The sequence below is a fragment of the Urocampus carinirostris genome, chromosome 17 (genome assembly GCF_059441175.1).
Source record: "Urocampus carinirostris isolate Australia breed hairy pipefish chromosome 17, RoL_Ucar_1.0, whole genome shotgun sequence".
NCBI classification, from domain to species: Eukaryota; Metazoa; Chordata; class Actinopteri; order Syngnathiformes; family Syngnathidae; genus Urocampus; species Urocampus carinirostris.
Window position 1 is genome coordinate 22873720 of NC_142365.1, and position 17474 is coordinate 22891193.

General features: G+C 38.6%; 1 protein-coding gene across 1 annotated transcript in view; it reads left to right on the forward strand.

Moving 5' to 3' along the window:
• The first annotated feature begins 868 nt into the window (after positions 1 to 868).
• The window catches only part of trpv1 (transient receptor potential cation channel, subfamily V, member 1), a 28802-nt gene continuing 12196 nt past the window's right edge, over positions 869 to 17474 (forward strand). The window contains exons 1-7 of the mRNA XM_088321347.1: positions 869 to 1103; positions 2633 to 2778; positions 4886 to 5038; positions 7357 to 7494; positions 12002 to 12303; positions 14904 to 15080; positions 16278 to 16433. Of these exons, the coding sequence (XP_088177473.1) occupies positions 895 to 1103; positions 2633 to 2778; positions 4886 to 5038; positions 7357 to 7494; positions 12002 to 12303; positions 14904 to 15080; positions 16278 to 16433 (1281 nt within the window). The 5' untranslated portion in view covers positions 869 to 894. The remainder of the gene's footprint in view (positions 1104 to 2632; positions 2779 to 4885; positions 5039 to 7356; positions 7495 to 12001; positions 12304 to 14903; positions 15081 to 16277; positions 16434 to 17474) is intronic.

The following is a 17474-nucleotide window of genomic DNA, read 5'->3' on the forward strand; positions in this document are numbered from 1 at the left end:
CCATTGTTGATTCTCTCCTTATTTTGAGTGTCTACTAAACTATAAACATAAAAAAAAAGCCGTTCACACAATCGGATCGTGTTCCGAATACGGAAGTGGATCTTCCGAAGAGGGAGATGCGACGGGAGTCAGAGTCAAAGTGCTTGCCTTGTAGAAACAGAGGTTCGCTGACAGACTGACAACAGGGGAGTGAAAGGACTCGGCTTTAAAAGGACAGGGAACCAATCAGGTAGCCCGCAGTCATCAATCAGTCATCATGACACAATTTAAATGTAATGTTGTAAGACAACCTTACCATAAATAAAAATCTTCATTCAAGTGATCACATTCTTGTGAACAATTACTGTCCAGAGCAACAACAAAAGACGATTTCTAATAAGTGTTTGAAAGTTTTCTTCCAAGTTCTGCGCACCTCTTTTGTTTGCTTTTCGCAAAACATTTAACATGCTAAAAACATGCGAGCATTTAAAGAACACGCTATATGTTCCTCAAAGGCAGAACAGTTACCATATGCAATATAATTTAATAGTAACCACTGTATTTTCCGGTATATAAGGCGCACTGCATAACAAGGCTCACTTTGAAATCTCTGGCCAGTTTGGGGTTTATAGTCTGGGAAATACGGTAATTGAGTTTTAGACGCCTGGACATTTTAAGCTCTTGCTGACCACATAAAATTATGTGGCGGGCCATGAGTTTGAGATATGTGACATAGACGAACATGTCTTTTATTCAATATATTCACTACTAGAGGACACTATTGTCTACATATTGTTGCTCCAAGAAACATTTCGTTACATTCACTATGTTTTGTTCATGATATTTTTCTCTTAGATCCGCTCTACACTTCATTCTAAATCCGTTTGCTTTTGTGGTCGCCAAAGACACGCAGCGATGAAGAAGTCAGAGAAGTCGGCCTTTTCTCTGGAGGCCGACGACAGGACGGACGTGGAGAAGGGAAAACGCAACGGGGCCCAACAGGACGTCCTGGAAATGGTTTTAAAGGTGGGCCACGAGGCCCCCAAAGCTCCCATGGACACGGACTACCAGGAGGAAATGGAAGATCTCCAACCCCAAATACGCTTCAACCTCAATTTTGACAAGTGAGACTTTCCGTTATCCTCTAGTACACTACCCCTCGATTTTGTGCTGTTGTTACTGATTCAAAGGGACTGTGCGTATTATTGAGCGCCTCCTAGTGGGGAAAAAAATGTCATTCTTTGAAAAAAAACAATAATTATTTTAAAAATAAGCAAAAATCCATTAAATATCATATCTCATCTCATTAGCTGCTCCGCTTATCTTCAGTAGGGTCGCGGGGGTGCTGGAGCCCATCCCAGCAATCATCGGGCAGTGGGCAGGGGACACCCTGAACTGGTTGCCAGGGACAGACAACTCGTTCGCTCATTCACACCTAGGGACAATTTGGACCGGCCAATCCACCTGAAATGCATGTCTGGGTGGTTTGGTCACTTTGCGTCTACGTAGTTTGTTTTCTTCTTTGTGCTTTTAAACACTTGTTTTAAAATTACACAGTGACATCTATTGGTCAAATAGTACACATTGTCCCTTTTAACTAATGGGCCTTAAATGATCAAATACCTCAAAAAGCTTACGTTCCAAAAAGCTCCACCAATGGTCAGGTAGGAAAACCTTATTTTATTATATTATTTTACATATTATATAGCCCTGCGACTGGCTGGCAACCAGTTCAGGGTGTCCCCTGCCCACTGCCTGAAGATAGCTGGGATAGGCTCCAGCACCCCCGCGACCCTACTGAGGATAAGCGGTGCAGATAATGGATGGATGCATGGACATAAGATTTATTCATTATATTTTATCTATTATATATTAAATACTTCATTATTGTTATTATATATATATATATAGCACTATTAATTGGTTATCTGGAATACAAGTGGTTGACCGACTAGGACACTTCTGCTGATAAAGCAGCTTTTTATGAGAACATAAGACTTAATTATGCACCTATGTTATTAGTCTGAGAAATTTTAATACATTATTTTTTATCAAATTTATATATTTGTCATTTTTGTTTGGCAGGGCGTCTTAAAACATCATTTAAGATCAATTCTGAAACTTTCGAAACCATCCACTTTACTTCAGTTGTTATTTTGCTGCTGCAGTATGTCACAAAAGTGAGTACGCCCCTCATATTTCTATAGGTATTTCATTATTTTGTTTAATTTAACAAAGCTGAAGAAACATTGTTTTGACACAATTAAAGGTAGGCTGTGTAAAGCTTACTGGTATATATAGGTGTAAATATATTTTACCCCTCAAAAAAATATAGCCGATAATAGTTAAACCCCTGGTAACAAAAGTGAGTACACCCTAATGTAAAAGTTCCTGAAGTTCAATATTTTGTGTAGCCAATAACATATTGCAGAACCATCTTAATCCTCCAGGCCATGGATTTCACCAGAGCCTCACAAATTGCCACTGGAATCCAGTTTGACTCATTGACAACATGACTTACCTGAGGAATATTTAAGATCTTGTGCTTCTCCACTTTTTGCTTGAGGATACCCCAAAGATGTTTTATTGGGTTTAGTTCTGGAGACAGGCTAAGCTCTGGACCTAATAATCGCCCCTGTTCTCACCCAACCAGGGGAATCCGAGGCTTGGAACCGGATGAGCGTCCCGCTTTTAACATCGACAAATTGTTTGAAGCGGCGGCTAGCGGCGACGTCACCAGGTTGGAAGGCCTGTCTCCATACTTGCACCAAAACATGAAGAAACTCACAGACTCTCTGTGTGAGTGTCACTCACTCCCTTCACCTGCTTTCTTCCCGATCGCGGTTTACCTATCCCTTAAAGGGACAGTGTGTATTATTTAGCGCTCCCTGGTAATAAACAATATTGATTTAAATCCCAAGCAAAAATACATATACAGTGGAACCTCGGTTTTCGAACGCCTCTCAGTTCGAACAAATCGGTTCTCGACCAAAAATTTTGAGAAATTCTTGCTCCGCTGTTCGGTCAAATAATCGGAGTTCGAACGCCGGTACGCTAGGGTGCGATGCTGAGCGGCCTACGGGTGTAGATCGTGTAGATTGCCCCACCCCTCGTGAAGAACTGTTATCACATGCGGACGTGTTTCGTTTTGCTTTCGCTTTTAATATCGGTAAACGGAGTGTTTTAGCCCCTAATTATGCCTCCGAAGAAGGTCGGTGCATGCAGGACAGGTGAAAAAAGAAAAGTTGTCCGTACAACTATTGCATTTAAGAAAGAAATAATAGCAAAATATGAAGAACGTGTGCGAGTTTCCGATCTTGCTATACATACAGCATGGCTTCTGCTGAGCACCACAAAGGTAAGAAATCCTATTCATAATTCTTTTCTTTACCCTTTGTTTATTTTTACACGTTCATGTTAGCGTAATCTTTCGTACGGAAGATTACGATAACGCGAACGTACGATTAGCCTGGGTTAGCTTTGTTTACGTCAAACATTCAGGGTGTTGTAACGGAGCCCCATTTCCAATGAAGCACTAGCCACTTGTTGTGGAGATCCGGGTGCTAAATGACGTGTAAACGACCAGATTTTTTTATTTTTACACGCTCATGTTAGCGTAATCTTTCGTACGGAAGATTACGCTAACGTACGATTAGCCGTGGTTAGCTTCATGTTTATGTTCATGGTAAACATTCAGGGTGTTGGAACGGATTAAAAATGATTTACATTACTTTTAATGGGAAAAACGATTTCAATGATTGAACAAATCGGTTTTTGAACAGGGTTTTGGAACGGATTATGGGCGAGAACCGAGGTTCCACTGTATTTGAAATACTCTTAGGTCGAGAAATGAGCATTTATTTGACATAAAATGATCCTCACCCAGAGGGAGCTGACATCTTGCTGCCAAGGCTACCCTCAAAAACCCGTCCCATTGTTTTAATGATTGCTTTAATTATTTCACCCCCAAAATTAATAAAACACTTAAAACTTAAGAAAAATGGTTCTACTTCAACACAATTTTTGCTCATTTTAACTATTATTCTAGGAATTTATTAAATGTTTTCTTTCTTTTTTTTCATTTTGACTTCTTTTTATATTTTATATTTCTTTTTTTCCCTTTTCTGTCTTTTTTACTTTAACTTTACATTTTTTCGTATTTATTGTTAAACATTTTCCTTTTTTCTTGTACTTTTTTATTTTAGTTGTTTCATTATTTTCTCTTTTCCACCTTTTTTTATTTTATTTTATATCTTATCTGTTTTGGTCACTTTGAGTCTCCATAGTTTGTATTGCTCCTTGTCATTTTTAGCACTCATTTTCACTTGCACAACATCATAGAGAGAGAGAGAGAGACAGATATAGTGGTCAAATATTAAACACTGTACCACTAATAACCAGACACCAGTTCTTGTGGGCTGTCTTGGGTAAGTGCAGTCTGGTGTCACCCATTCCTCAAGTAGGGGTTATCTCCCCCACGTGTAATAGATGATTCTGATTCAGATACAGTACTTTCATCATCTGGTCACCATTGTTTTTGTTTTTTTAATGTAAAGCGTCACCACGCTTTTCAAAGATAAGGTGGATTGGGCATTTTGGGGTAGCAGCATGTGACAATACTGAGACTTGATCCTGAATCATTGGGAAAAACAAGTTTGTTCTGAAATTTTTAGTATCGCATCATTCAAACAGTGACCATATGATGAAGGTGCTGTATCTGAGTAGGATCAGAAGGCTTCACCTGCTACCAGTAACCATGGACAACAATACTATCTATTTCGTGTGGGGGAGCACCCCTCTACCCAAAGGCACAACCTGGAGAGGGATGGGCACCGCCAGCCCGTGTTTGCCTAAGACACACCACATTTTTTACACACATAAAGAAATTCTGATATTTCTCTTGCAGATCAGTCATACGGTAAAACCGCCCTGATGAAGGCTCTCTTGCACCTCCGGGACGGCAAAAACCCGACTGTTGAGTTACTATTGGACGTTTCGGAGAGGACTGGCGACATTAAAGAGTTTGTCAATGCAGCTTACACTGACAGTTACTATAAAGGTAAAGAAAAACCTGGATTTTCTGTATTAGCACAACCCCAGTAAAGGCAAACTAACTGGAACATATATTAATAAATAGGTGTTGTATTTTCGGACTAGAAGGCCGATCTATAACCTGTAGAATTTTCCAGAAAAATCCAAGATGCACTTCATAATTTGTGCGCTTTATAGACCGATATGTACGATGCATACAACTGTAAATGCATAGTTAATGATTTGCTACTACATACGGTAACCATTTCATTAAACCAAATTAATTGGAGTGGTGATACGAGATTTTATTATAACTATGGTCTATGTAACTAGTTTTTGGTGACGGTTGCCACGGCGCCCAATTGGCTCCGCCCGTATGGCGCCAGCTGCGCCTCATTGACGGATTGGCTTTCCGTCTATTTAAGCTTAGTGCTCTCACTCTTCCTTTGTCAGTCTGTCAATGAACCTCTGCCCCGCAAGACGTGGGTTTTGACTCGGTCCTGTTTCCCGTTGGTATTTCCTGTCTGTTATGGTTCCCGTTTATTTTGTCCTGTTTAATATCGATTTCCAGTTTCGTTCCCATCTAGTTTGTCCTGTTTAATTTCGATACCCTGTTTTGATATCAAACCTGCCTGTCCCGTTGTTTAATATCGATTTCCAGTTTCATTCCCGTCTAGTTTGTCCTTTTTAATTTCAATATCCTGTTTTGATATCAACCCTGTCTGTCCCGTTCTGTCCGGTATCGACCCCGTCTGTCCAATATCTGCTCGAGCAATTGGTATCGATCTCGTCGGCCTCTGGCTCCCTATCATTCCACGCCAGACTGCTGCCTAACTTGCATGACTCCCCATTTACCGTGAAATAAAAGGCTTGTGTGAGAAATGTCACACATTTAGGTCCTGATCCTGTACCGGTTCATGACAGTTTTCTGAAGTTTCTTTTAATGCAACCCTGGCTTTTACAGTAGTTTCAATTTCATGTGGCTCATTTATAAAAAAAAAAAAATCCTACAAACTACTGTTTTGGGAATGCGCTTTAAAATCCAGTGCGCATTGCACTCCGGAAACTACAGTATAATTTATGTTAAAATTATACCGTAAAAAAATTTATCAAATATAAACAAACGGCATGCAAGAGAGGTGACGCTTGATATAGCACACCTCATTTTCTTTGAAACAACCTCTGAAGAGAACATCGAGTAGACCAACAAGAGCAGCTACACTAAATTCTAATCTGGAAAATCAACAATAAATCTATAATGCCCCAAACCAAAGCGAAAATGTTGGTAATGCGTGCTTAAAGATTGTCTCCTGGTTTTTTATTAAACTTGCCTCCAGCCAAGGTTGTCCGTCATTCAACGTAGCAGCAAGAGCAACACGTCTCAAAATGAATTGACCAATTGTTAAAAAGTCCCAAATTGTAACGAACATTTGCTAGTTATACACCACTGAAGTCTAGTCAGGGAAGTAGATCCGACCTAAGATGCAGTCTGTGCAAAGATATCCCTGAAACAGTCCAGCACATCAGGGCTGGGAAGAGATGCTAACTGGATCCGCGTACATGGAGAAGTACAACCAAGTAGCTACACAGAAGCATCTGCAACCAGTATGGCATTGAAGTACCCAAATACAAATGTGCATGATCACAAAAGGTCACCGAAAACTACAGAGCCAAGATACTGTGGGACTTCAGCTTCCAGACTGACAAACAGTTCCTGGCTAACCAACCAGACAGAAGAGGGTGATGATAATAGATGTGGTGATCCCAGCTGACACCCACATTTGGAAAAGGAACACAAGAAACTGGAGTAGTAAGGTATGAAAGAGCACCTGGAACAGATGGTATAAGGTTTAAAGCCATTAGGTCCCTGTAGTAGTGAGGGCACCCAGGGCAGGAAAACCTCAAACTGGAAAAATGGCTCCAACAGATCCCAGGAACCACTTCTGTCTAGAAGCGCACGGTCCTAGGAAACGCTAGACACTGCGCAAAACCTTCGAACTCCCAAAAGACCCGAGTGAGGATCAAATAGACACCACTTATACAGTATATATCCATCCACCCTTATCCTCAGTAGGGTCGTGGGGATGCTGGAACCCATGCCAAGTAACTTTGGGCAGTTGGCAGGGGACACCCTTAATTGGTTGCCAGCCAGTCGCAAGTTACACAGAGACAGACCACTCACTCACTCATTCACACCTAGGGACAATTTGGACTGGCAAATTAACCTGACATGCATGTTTTTGGAATGTGGGGGGAAACCGGAGTGCGTGGAGGGAACCCACAAGAGCACGGAGAGAACTACAGTTTATGTATATAATTACATATATCAAATTTTCTTTGGTACAGGGCAGACAGCTCTGCACATTGCCATTGAGCGGAGGAGTCTGAGCTATGTGAAGCTTCTGCTGAGCAAAGGAGCCGATGTCCATGCCAAGGCTTGTGGCAAATTCTTTCGACCACATAAAGGCCCCAATTTCTATTTTGGTAAGTTCATGAAAGCGACTTGGCAAATCATCTCCTCAAATGTCTAGTGTTCAATAACTCATGAACCTGTTCTAATGTACAGGTGTACAGTGCGGTCCCTTCTCAAGGTTTCTTCATTTTCCTCATGTTGAGGATTTTGAGTTTTTCCTTGCCCCTGTGTAGGTTTTAGATAAGGGAATGGTGTGATAAAAGTCTGTGGTTTGCAATAATCTGTGGTCTGTGCAGCCCTTTGAGACTCTTTGTGATTAAGGGCTGGACAAATAAACATGACTTGACTTGTTTGCAGTTGCGGGGCGTGCATTTCACACCTAGGCTTCAAGTTGTTTTACGTTTGAATGAAACCAAACCTCATTAACTATTTCATGGCTATAAAACCTTTACTGCAGCTACAACTGCAACACATTTTACAAAAGCATTAATAATAACCTCATAAAATTGCAATAACTCACCAAAAATCCTTTAGATTTTTTTCACAAAGTCCATCCTTCTTTCCTTATTTGATAGGAGAATCTGTGTCTCTCTCAGCAATGAGAGAAGTTTCCCTTTCCCCCCCCAAAAATGACACTGTCTTTTTAAGATTTCCCTAGTTTTTTTCCCACTTTTTTGTTGTGGACAGCAAATCTGCCACCAAATCAATTTATTTTCTTCCTTCAGCCATTGTGAGTTGACAAACACTATTAAATCAATCGGTTGGCACGATCACGTTTGTGCATTATCGCCCCCTAACCAATCATAGTTTGTGAAAACACTGACGTTTGCCAGGGCCAGCTAGAAGGCCATGGAGTTGCCAACTCAAAAACGGATTGACTAAACCAACAGCTCACTTGTTTTACGCTTCAGGGCCACCGGATAGATTTTTGACCCCTGGCAACAAGTGAGGGCCGAGATGTGATTGATTAAATGCTTAGATATGAAAGCATGCATCTGGAAGCAGCGCAACCAGGCAAAAAGTAATGAAAGGAAACTGACAGACAATTTGGAAAAATTGAACTCGTATTCATGGACAAAGTATAAATCCCATGATTGAGATATTTGTTCACCCAGCAGAGAAGGCCTTGCAGGCCTTCAGGCCATTAGTTCGATCTGGATCTATCAGTCAATTGCAGAGGTAGAACTGGTTAAGATCCAGGTGCTCGGTATTTGTTGGGTCACGCTGACATCTAGCGGTCAAACATGGTCGAAAAATGGTTTGAATCATGGAAACTTACCCGGGGGCCAATTGCACAATACAGAGAAAACTGGTGATCAAATAATACACACTGTCCCTTTGATGTATGTGCAGTACACGCAAATTATGGATTCCTTTAGTGGTTTATTGATTGTTTTCATATTAGGTCTTGATGATTTTTATTTTTAGATCTTATTTTTGTGTCATCATTTTTTGAAAAATATATTTGTTTTATTTGTTTTCTTGTGGCAAACTTGGTTCGGTCCAACCTCTGCTAATACTAATGACTTTACATTCATTAGTTTGTTTTTAGTGTAATTAAAGAATGAAGAAATAATCCTAAATACATACTTGTAAATCATTAAATGTTTTTTGTTTTGTTTTTGATGTGCATAGCACGGGCGTAACCAGACACATTTAGGGGGTGCTCAAGCACCCCCAAAATCAACTGAAGCACCCACCAATTATAGCATTTTCTAAGACTCTTTTTTTCCTTAATGAAGGACAGAAAAGGCTTAAATATGATTAAAAAAAAAACACTAGATTCAAAAAAAGGAAAACAAAAACAAAATGTGAACAACGCAGCGTTGGAAATATTCCACTGCCTCGAAATGGTTCAGTCCACTTGATTACTAGCACTGCTCTCTAATAAACATCCCATCCAGAATCAATTTTCAGATGTATTCTGAGAATTGTGTATTTTCAATCAATTGACCACATTGCCATCACATTTTGAAGGATTATCTATGAACTAGATAGATAGACAGACAGACAGACAGACAGACAGACAGACAGACAGACAGACAGACAGACAGACAGACAGACAGAGAGAGAGAGAGAGAGAGAGAGAGAGAGAGAGAGAGAGAGAGAGATAACTTTATTCACAAACTATTCAAACTATTTACATTTAAAAAGGAAAGTTATGAATTGATACAGATTTTTCCTGATACGGATTTTTTGTAATAAAACAACTTGTGTTTGAGAACACAGGGGTCAATTATTTATTTAGTACTGTATTTGATTATTTGTTACGAATATTGTTAACCAGCCAGCCAGCATCCCCATTTTGCATGGATCATTTTGTAAGGCCTAGAGAGGGATTGGGCGCCACCAGGCTGTACTTGCCCATGACACACCACGGGAATGGTGCCCCTACAACTCTACTGATTAAGTGAAACAACCAACCAACCGACCAAGAATCTCTCATGCTGAAAAAGTGCGAGCACTCCGTTTTAGATTATTACTATTTGGCCACTAGGTGGCAGCAAATACTATACAGTACTGCACTTGTAAATACCTGCACAGGATTTAGTTACTGGTTTGGAATATTTTCCAAAATAAAACAATTTGCTGATGTAGGCTGTAATAAATTACCACTGAAATATCAACTCCTCCTCAAAGTGTTCAATAATTTAAAAAGGATATTTGTATTGACTAATATTAAGGATTCTTTTTAAGTTTTACCAAATTGTGACTAATAAATGATATCAGCAAAATGTCTGATTTTGGTTCTCCACCATAAATAACGGTTAAAAGAAAAGAGTAAATACTCGATGTTAAAGGGACAGTTTGTATTATTTAGCACCTTCTAGTGGTAGAATACGTCATTCATAACAATAAAAAACTATATTGCTTTAAATAACAAACAAAAATTAGAATTAGAATAGTCCTAATTGTCACTTATATAGACGCTCTGAAACATTGTATGCAACGAGATTGGGGACGAATTTGCCATTTTGTGGGCGATGGATCTGGAGTTGGTCAGAAAGATGCTCAGGAGTTGTGTATCAAAGAATTTGAAATTTCCTGAGCAGTGTTACTCAGTTGAATAGAGAAGAACAGTAGTTGTGTGATAGAACCTTGTTATATTTATTGGACCCAACCCGCAACAGATTTAGCCCACACTTAAAAAGCAACAAAAAGAAACAGTTAATAAAATGTCAACCAGTAGTAAACAATATAAAAGGAGTTGAAGAAATTAAATCGATCTCGAATGGTCAGTTGTAGAGATGGAAATTCCGACTCTTTTTAGAAAACCAGCCTTTTTGGCCTGGCTTACTTTTGGCTTCCAAATATCTCTTCAGGTTGTTTTTGTTGTTTAATTCATGTATTACCATTTACTATGTATTATTATGAATGACATGAAAAGGGGAACAACAAAGCAAAAATAACACTTAAATGTAAACATTGAAAAACATAGGAAACATAAATTAAAATATTTAATATCTACAAATATTTGAATATTGTATAGATAACTCTTCAGGGCTCCTCGGGGAAAGTGTCTCTCCCTGATGGCCACAGGGAAGCACAGATTGTATTGAGAGGGACCCGAGCCCCTGATACTGTATTCGTTTGTTGCTTTTAGGAATAAAATCTCGGGTGATTCGGCTGATTTCCTGGCCTTCTCTCTTGCAGAACGAGCGTGCATAATTGTTAGGAAAGGTGAAGGTAAGGTTAATATCGGTTTGAATGGTAAATTTATTTTCAATAATTTGGAGTCAGATTATCAATATGAGTTTCGTGATAAAGACCTTTAACCTAACATGAGTTATATAAGCCCGCTACTGAACAACACAACAGTGTTACGTTATTTATAATGGCTTTTGTCGGTAATTAATTATCAAAATGTACCGTTAACCAAATTGTTCGAATTAGTTATCTGACTCCATTGACCAAACACAACTTACATTCACCCAACAATTTATGCGCGCTCGTTTCTTGAGAGAAAAATTAACAGGAAAGTCGACATTTGCACACGGGGGCAGATTTATAAAGAACTACGCGTACTCCATCGAAGACGGCGGAAATGGTGACGTTGGCGTCTGTAGGAAGCCCTCTTCTGAAGTCCTTCATCTTTCGTCTCCCGCAAGATGGTGTGCCGGCTCCTCTCATGGGCGTGCCAAGGAAGCCCCCTGGGCTTCACAATCTCTTCCACGAGCGCTTTGATGTCTGGCTTCCCAAAACAACGTCGCCTCCGCAAGTCCTGTTGTCAAAATTCCCTAGACAAAATATCCTGCATTTCGAACAGCCTGCCCTGACCTTGTACATTGAACTAAAGCCCACTCGGTGAAAATCTTCATTGCATTATGAGTCAATCGTATAAAATCCTTTATAGTCAAAATGTTGTTACGTTGTTCCCAACACTAATCATACTGTTCGCGAGCCATGAATTCCCAACCCCTGTTACAGACGCACAGCAGACACAGGAGGGGCGGAACAATCAGAATTCAGAACACACCGCACAATGAAAATCAGCAAAGTAGCAAAACCGCGAAAAGTAAACAGCGATACAGCTAACGATCCTATCGTAACTTTCGCATATTGTTCCATCCCCACCAGGTGAGCTTCCGCTGTCACTGGCCGCCTGCACAAATCAGCCTGCCGTGGTAGACTTCCTCCTGGATAACGATTACATGCAAGCCTACCCCAACGCACCCGATTCTCACGGCAACACGGTTTTGCATGCTTTGGTGCTGGTTGCAGACAACACGCGAGAAAACACCGAGCTGTTCGTGGCTAGCATGTACGACCGCATCTTGACCTCCACGGCCCGGCTAAGGCCCAAGCTCAACCTGGAGGACGTGGAGAACAACAATGGATTGACGCCTCTCAAATTGGCTGCCAAGCTCGGGAAAAGCGGGGTAAGGATCGAGAACGCCAAAAGATTGAAATTGGGTGCAGGATGTGTCATATACGGTAATTTAGTGGGCCTGCGCAGCAGACCAGTTATTACGGTAGACACCCAGCGAGAGTCGGGGGGACGTTTGTAAAAACTAATTTGAAAATAAACAATGTTCATATTGGGTTTTATGAGCACACAGTCCATCTTTTATAGCACAGGTGTCAAACTCACAGCCCGCGGGCCACATCCGGCCCGGCGTACAATTATATCCGGCGCGTGAAATCCTTTTACATACATCTATTATAAACCTTATAACTTTCAAATTATACTCGGATACTAAAAACCACAATGGCCGAGAAAATTATGTTAACTGACATTGCCGGTAAACCCGTGTGTCTTATTTGTGGAGATTTTGTGGCCGCAATTAAGGAATTAAATGTAAAACGGCACTACAAGACAAAACTTCAGAGTAAGCTGAAAAACCTTGAATCCGGAGAAAGGATACAGAAAGTTGAAGAGTTAAAGAAGAATATGAAGATGTTTTTCACTAAAGCAAATTCCCAAAGTGAAAAGCACAAATTTTATTTATATTTTCCGTTTTTTCATACTTTCATTTTCGTGGAAAGCAACGATTTTTAATTCATTTAATGTTTGAGTTTGTTTATTCTGGAATAATATTCCTGACTGTTTTAAATTCATATTTCTTTTCTTTTTTAAAAAAAAAAGGAAAGTGTATTCAATAAATATTTATCCTATTCAGCCCGCGACCAAAGGTGTGGTTTGAGTTCTGGCCCTTTGTATAATTGAGTTTGACACCCCTGTTTTATAGGATGGGTTGCTTTTTTGAACAGTAGGTAAATACGTGAGATGGAATATTAGCAAATGGTGAACAATTATATGGATGAATTACACAGTGTATCGCGGTGTACTTTACTCAATGTTTACTACGTTGTTATCGATAAAAACAACGACGATTTCAATTCAAGTTTTGATTTTTCTATGTCAGGGATGGGCAATTGTTTTGCGTTGGGGTTAAAAAATATGGCCAAGGGACAGATCCTGGAGACATATCCATTTTTTTCATTTGCTAATAATCATACATGCAGACATTTACATGTTATGTTTCTTTATATTTGTTTTCAAACAGATTACTTTCATCAAATTGGTTTTGAAACGCTGACAATTAAAGAAAAATAATATATTAAGTCCCTGTTTTAAGCACTCAATTTGATAATTAGTTTTGTAGCAATAATATAGTTGTTTTTTTATTATTTTATTGTATTTTTGTAGTATTTTTTGATAGTATTACTGCAGTGTTTTTATTTTTTTCATTTCTGCAATATGTATGTAATATTTTTAACGTACAATATTTCCTGAGTAGAATTTCTGTAGAATGTCCATAGTGTTTTTGTAGAATTTTTGTTGTGATATTTCTGTGGTAGTATTTTGTATAATAGTATTACTGAAGTATTTTTTTTGGAAGTACTTTTAAAGTATTTCTATAGGAGTATTTTTGTAGTATTTCTGTAGTATTTTGCCATATTACTGGAGTTGTATTTTTGCAGTATTTTGTTGGTAGTATATTTGAAGTATGTTTGTAGTATTTATGTAGTATTTTTAAAGTATTCCAATGGTAGAATTTTGTAATGTTACTGTAGTTGCATTTTTGTAGTATTTTGTTGCAATATTTTTGTATTTGTATTTTGTATTGTAGTATTACCGTAGTCATATTTTTGTTGTATTTCAGCAGAAGTCTAGTCAAGTAATGTTTATTTATATAGCCCTTAATAACAAGAAGTATCAAAGGGCTGTACAGACTACAGACTATTATTATACCATCCCCTGATCTAAAACCTACATGAGGGCAAGGGAAACCTCAAAACCTCAACATGAGGTAAAAGAAGAAACCTTGAGAAGGGACCCCACATGAGGTCACCCCCCTTCCTGGCTGACCAGGTTGCAATGGATGTTGTAATAACAATCAATACACAGATATCGTCAACAGGAAATATAGGTCATTCATAAACTAAACAATATAAGTGTGTTTTAAGTCTATAAGAATAATCCCACAGGTGTATTTGTAGTATTTCTATAGTATTTTTGTAGTTTTTCTGTAGTAGTATTTCTGTAGTCATAGTTGTGTATTATTATATCACCAGTATTTTTGTACCATTTCTGTGGTATATTTTCTTTTCAGAATAAAAAAAATATATATATACTTGGTCTTTGTTTCTAAGCACTAATTTTGATATCTAGTTTTGGAGTAAGTTTGTCGTACTTTTATAGTATTTTTGTCATAGTTTTGTTGTAAAAATACAACGGCATTGGCATGAAAACATTTTATTATTATTATTTTTTTAATAGTACTTTATTTACTATTATATATATGGTCATTATTATTTGATTGTCTTCGTTTGGCGGGCCGGGTTAAAAAACCTGGGGGCTGCATGTGGCCCTCGAGCTGTAGTTTGCCCACCTTTGTCTATAAATACAATACATACAATGCAAACATAACAAAATGAGCAACTTATTGAGACCATTGTTGTATATCGAAATGATTAAATGAATGTTATACTGTATGTATCCACTTTCCCAAATATGTCTTGTGGTTCTTTGCAGCTTTTCGCACACATTCTGAAGCGCACGTTCCAGGAGAGGCACACCAAACATTTGTCTCGTAAATTCACTGAGTGGGTTTATGGACCTGTCCAGAGCTCCTTGTACGACTTGGCCTCAGTGGACTCGGCAGACAGCAAGTCCGCCCTGGAAATTCTGGTTTACGGCAGCGACATCCCAGTAAGATCCTGTCCTGCTTACACTCCCCTGTTCTTAAAGGAAGACAAACACATATTTACTATCGTCCTGGGAAAAAAAAACACGTATGAGGGCTGTGCCGCGAAAAATGTATGCCCTATATTTCTGAACGACAGCCCCAGGGCAACCAGACTGTGGAGAACAGTGCTAAATTGCAACACAGACATAAGTCATCTTTTGTGTTGTTTTCATCGGTGGTTGCTGTGGTGTACGACCAAATTGCTCTTGCTTGTCATCGCTCCTTGAGGATTAAAGGAAACTTCAGCAACCTTTCTTAATGCCGATGATACAGGAAAAAGAAGTGTAGCGTTTTGGATAGATGACTTTCCCTCCTGTTCAATTTGAATGTATAAATTGCGGACTTTGTTTAATTTTTGGGTGAAAAAGTTGAAATATCACGATTATGTAGTAAATATTGAATTTAAATACTATCAAACCTATTGTGCAGTATATGAATAATAGGGGTGCAAAAAGTGTGCCTGTCTAACACTCTCTCGGGACTACACATAGGGAGTGGCCAAGGGCGCTAGGTGAGAGAGAGAGAAGCTGCGCTTTCTACATAAAGAAGCGGGACTTGAAGGAATTGGGTGTAGGAGCAAAGTATTAAGCCCAAAATAATAATATAAAGTACTTGCTTAGTCTCGATTATATCAATATTTGTAGTGATCTGCCAACCCTTAGTAGCAATACTTGGTCTCCTCTCTATCACTTTGTCATGTGCGCAAGGGAAGGGAGAGCCTAAGATCAGTCGGATAGTTTTTGCATGTGTACAGGCTGTTGTGATTGTACAGACTTCTGAATTTTAGTCAGTAAAGTACATTGAATTTTGTTTTGAGAATTTTTTTTCGCACGGTTAATGCCATCTAATATTGAATGCTGAAAACGGGTGTCTTAATTGTGGCACAATGTGTTACTTTTCTTTACTAGACATTTCCCCGCTTTTTTAAAATGTAACATAGGGACCTGAATTAGTTCACCTTTATAGCTTTTATGGCTTGTACAAAAACAAAATTGGGTTTCTTCCCTAAAAATGCGCATGCGACTTTTAACCAGGTGCGCTTTGTAGTCCGAATTTACGGCACAATATGACGTGAAAAAATAGTAATCTTCTGCCATCTATAGATGAATATGAAGAAAACAAAAATAGACCAATTTTAAAAGTTACGCGTCTGATTTCAGAATCGGCACGCGATGCTGCAGACGGAACCTTTGCGCCAACTGCTCGAAGACAAATGGAAAAGGTTCGCCGGCCGTATATTTTGTGTCAACTTCTTGTTCTACTTCGCGTATTTGCTCATTTTCACTGCGGTGGCCTACAACAAGAAGGACGGAAATGTAAGTAGTAGGTCATGTATTTTGTGGAGTATTTTGTTATCTACAGTGGCTTGCGAAACTATTTGGCCCCCCTTGAACCTTGTGAACTTTTGCCACATATCAGACTTTAAACATAAAGATATAAAACTGTAATTTCTTGTGAAGCATCAACAATAAGTGTGACACAATCATGAAGTGGAACATACTTTATTGGATATTTTAAACCTTTTTAACAAATAAAAAACGAAAAAGCGAGTGTGCAAAATTATTCAGCCCCTTTACTTTCAGTGCCGCAAACTCTGTCCAGAAGTTCAGTGAGGATCTCTGAATGATTCAATGTTGATCTAAATGACTAACAATGATGAATGGAATCCACCTGTGTCTAATCAAGTCTCTGTGTAAATGCACCTGCACTGCCATAGTCTCAGAAAATGTAACACTATCAGACTCTCCTGGGAACTCGCATTAGAAGATAAAGGAAGGATCTTAATGAACAAGAGACCAGTTAAAACTGCAAAAAGCTGAATCTTCCAAATTGCGTGAAAAGACCATTGCCATGAACAAGAACTCCCTCTACAAGATTAGTAGTGATATGAAAGGATTCAGCAAGTAAATACTTAATTCAAATATGTGGATGAACATAAGTGCAATTATAACAACTAAATAATTAATGTTATTATTGAAGTAATTCCGTGATGATTAAATAATAAACTTAATATAGCTGGAAAACTCATGTTAAGGTGACAACATACTTAGTGACCTATTTTGATAATCTAACACCAACAATCAAATAGCTAGCTGCATTTTTCCATACTTGCTTTTTTTTTTAAAATAAATTTTATTGATCGAGAAAATAAATCTCATGCAAACTAAATACTTCTGAAGTAACCCTATTGCATTGATCTTTTCAACACATATGATCCACTTCAGTGAAATTAAATATTACTTGACTATTGCATTTGATTAAAGTTGTTATTAGCTTTGTATGTATAGACTTTCTCAAAGAATTTATTTATATTTTTCAGGTGTTTTAAAATCAACTGGAAGAAATTATCCCCGTTT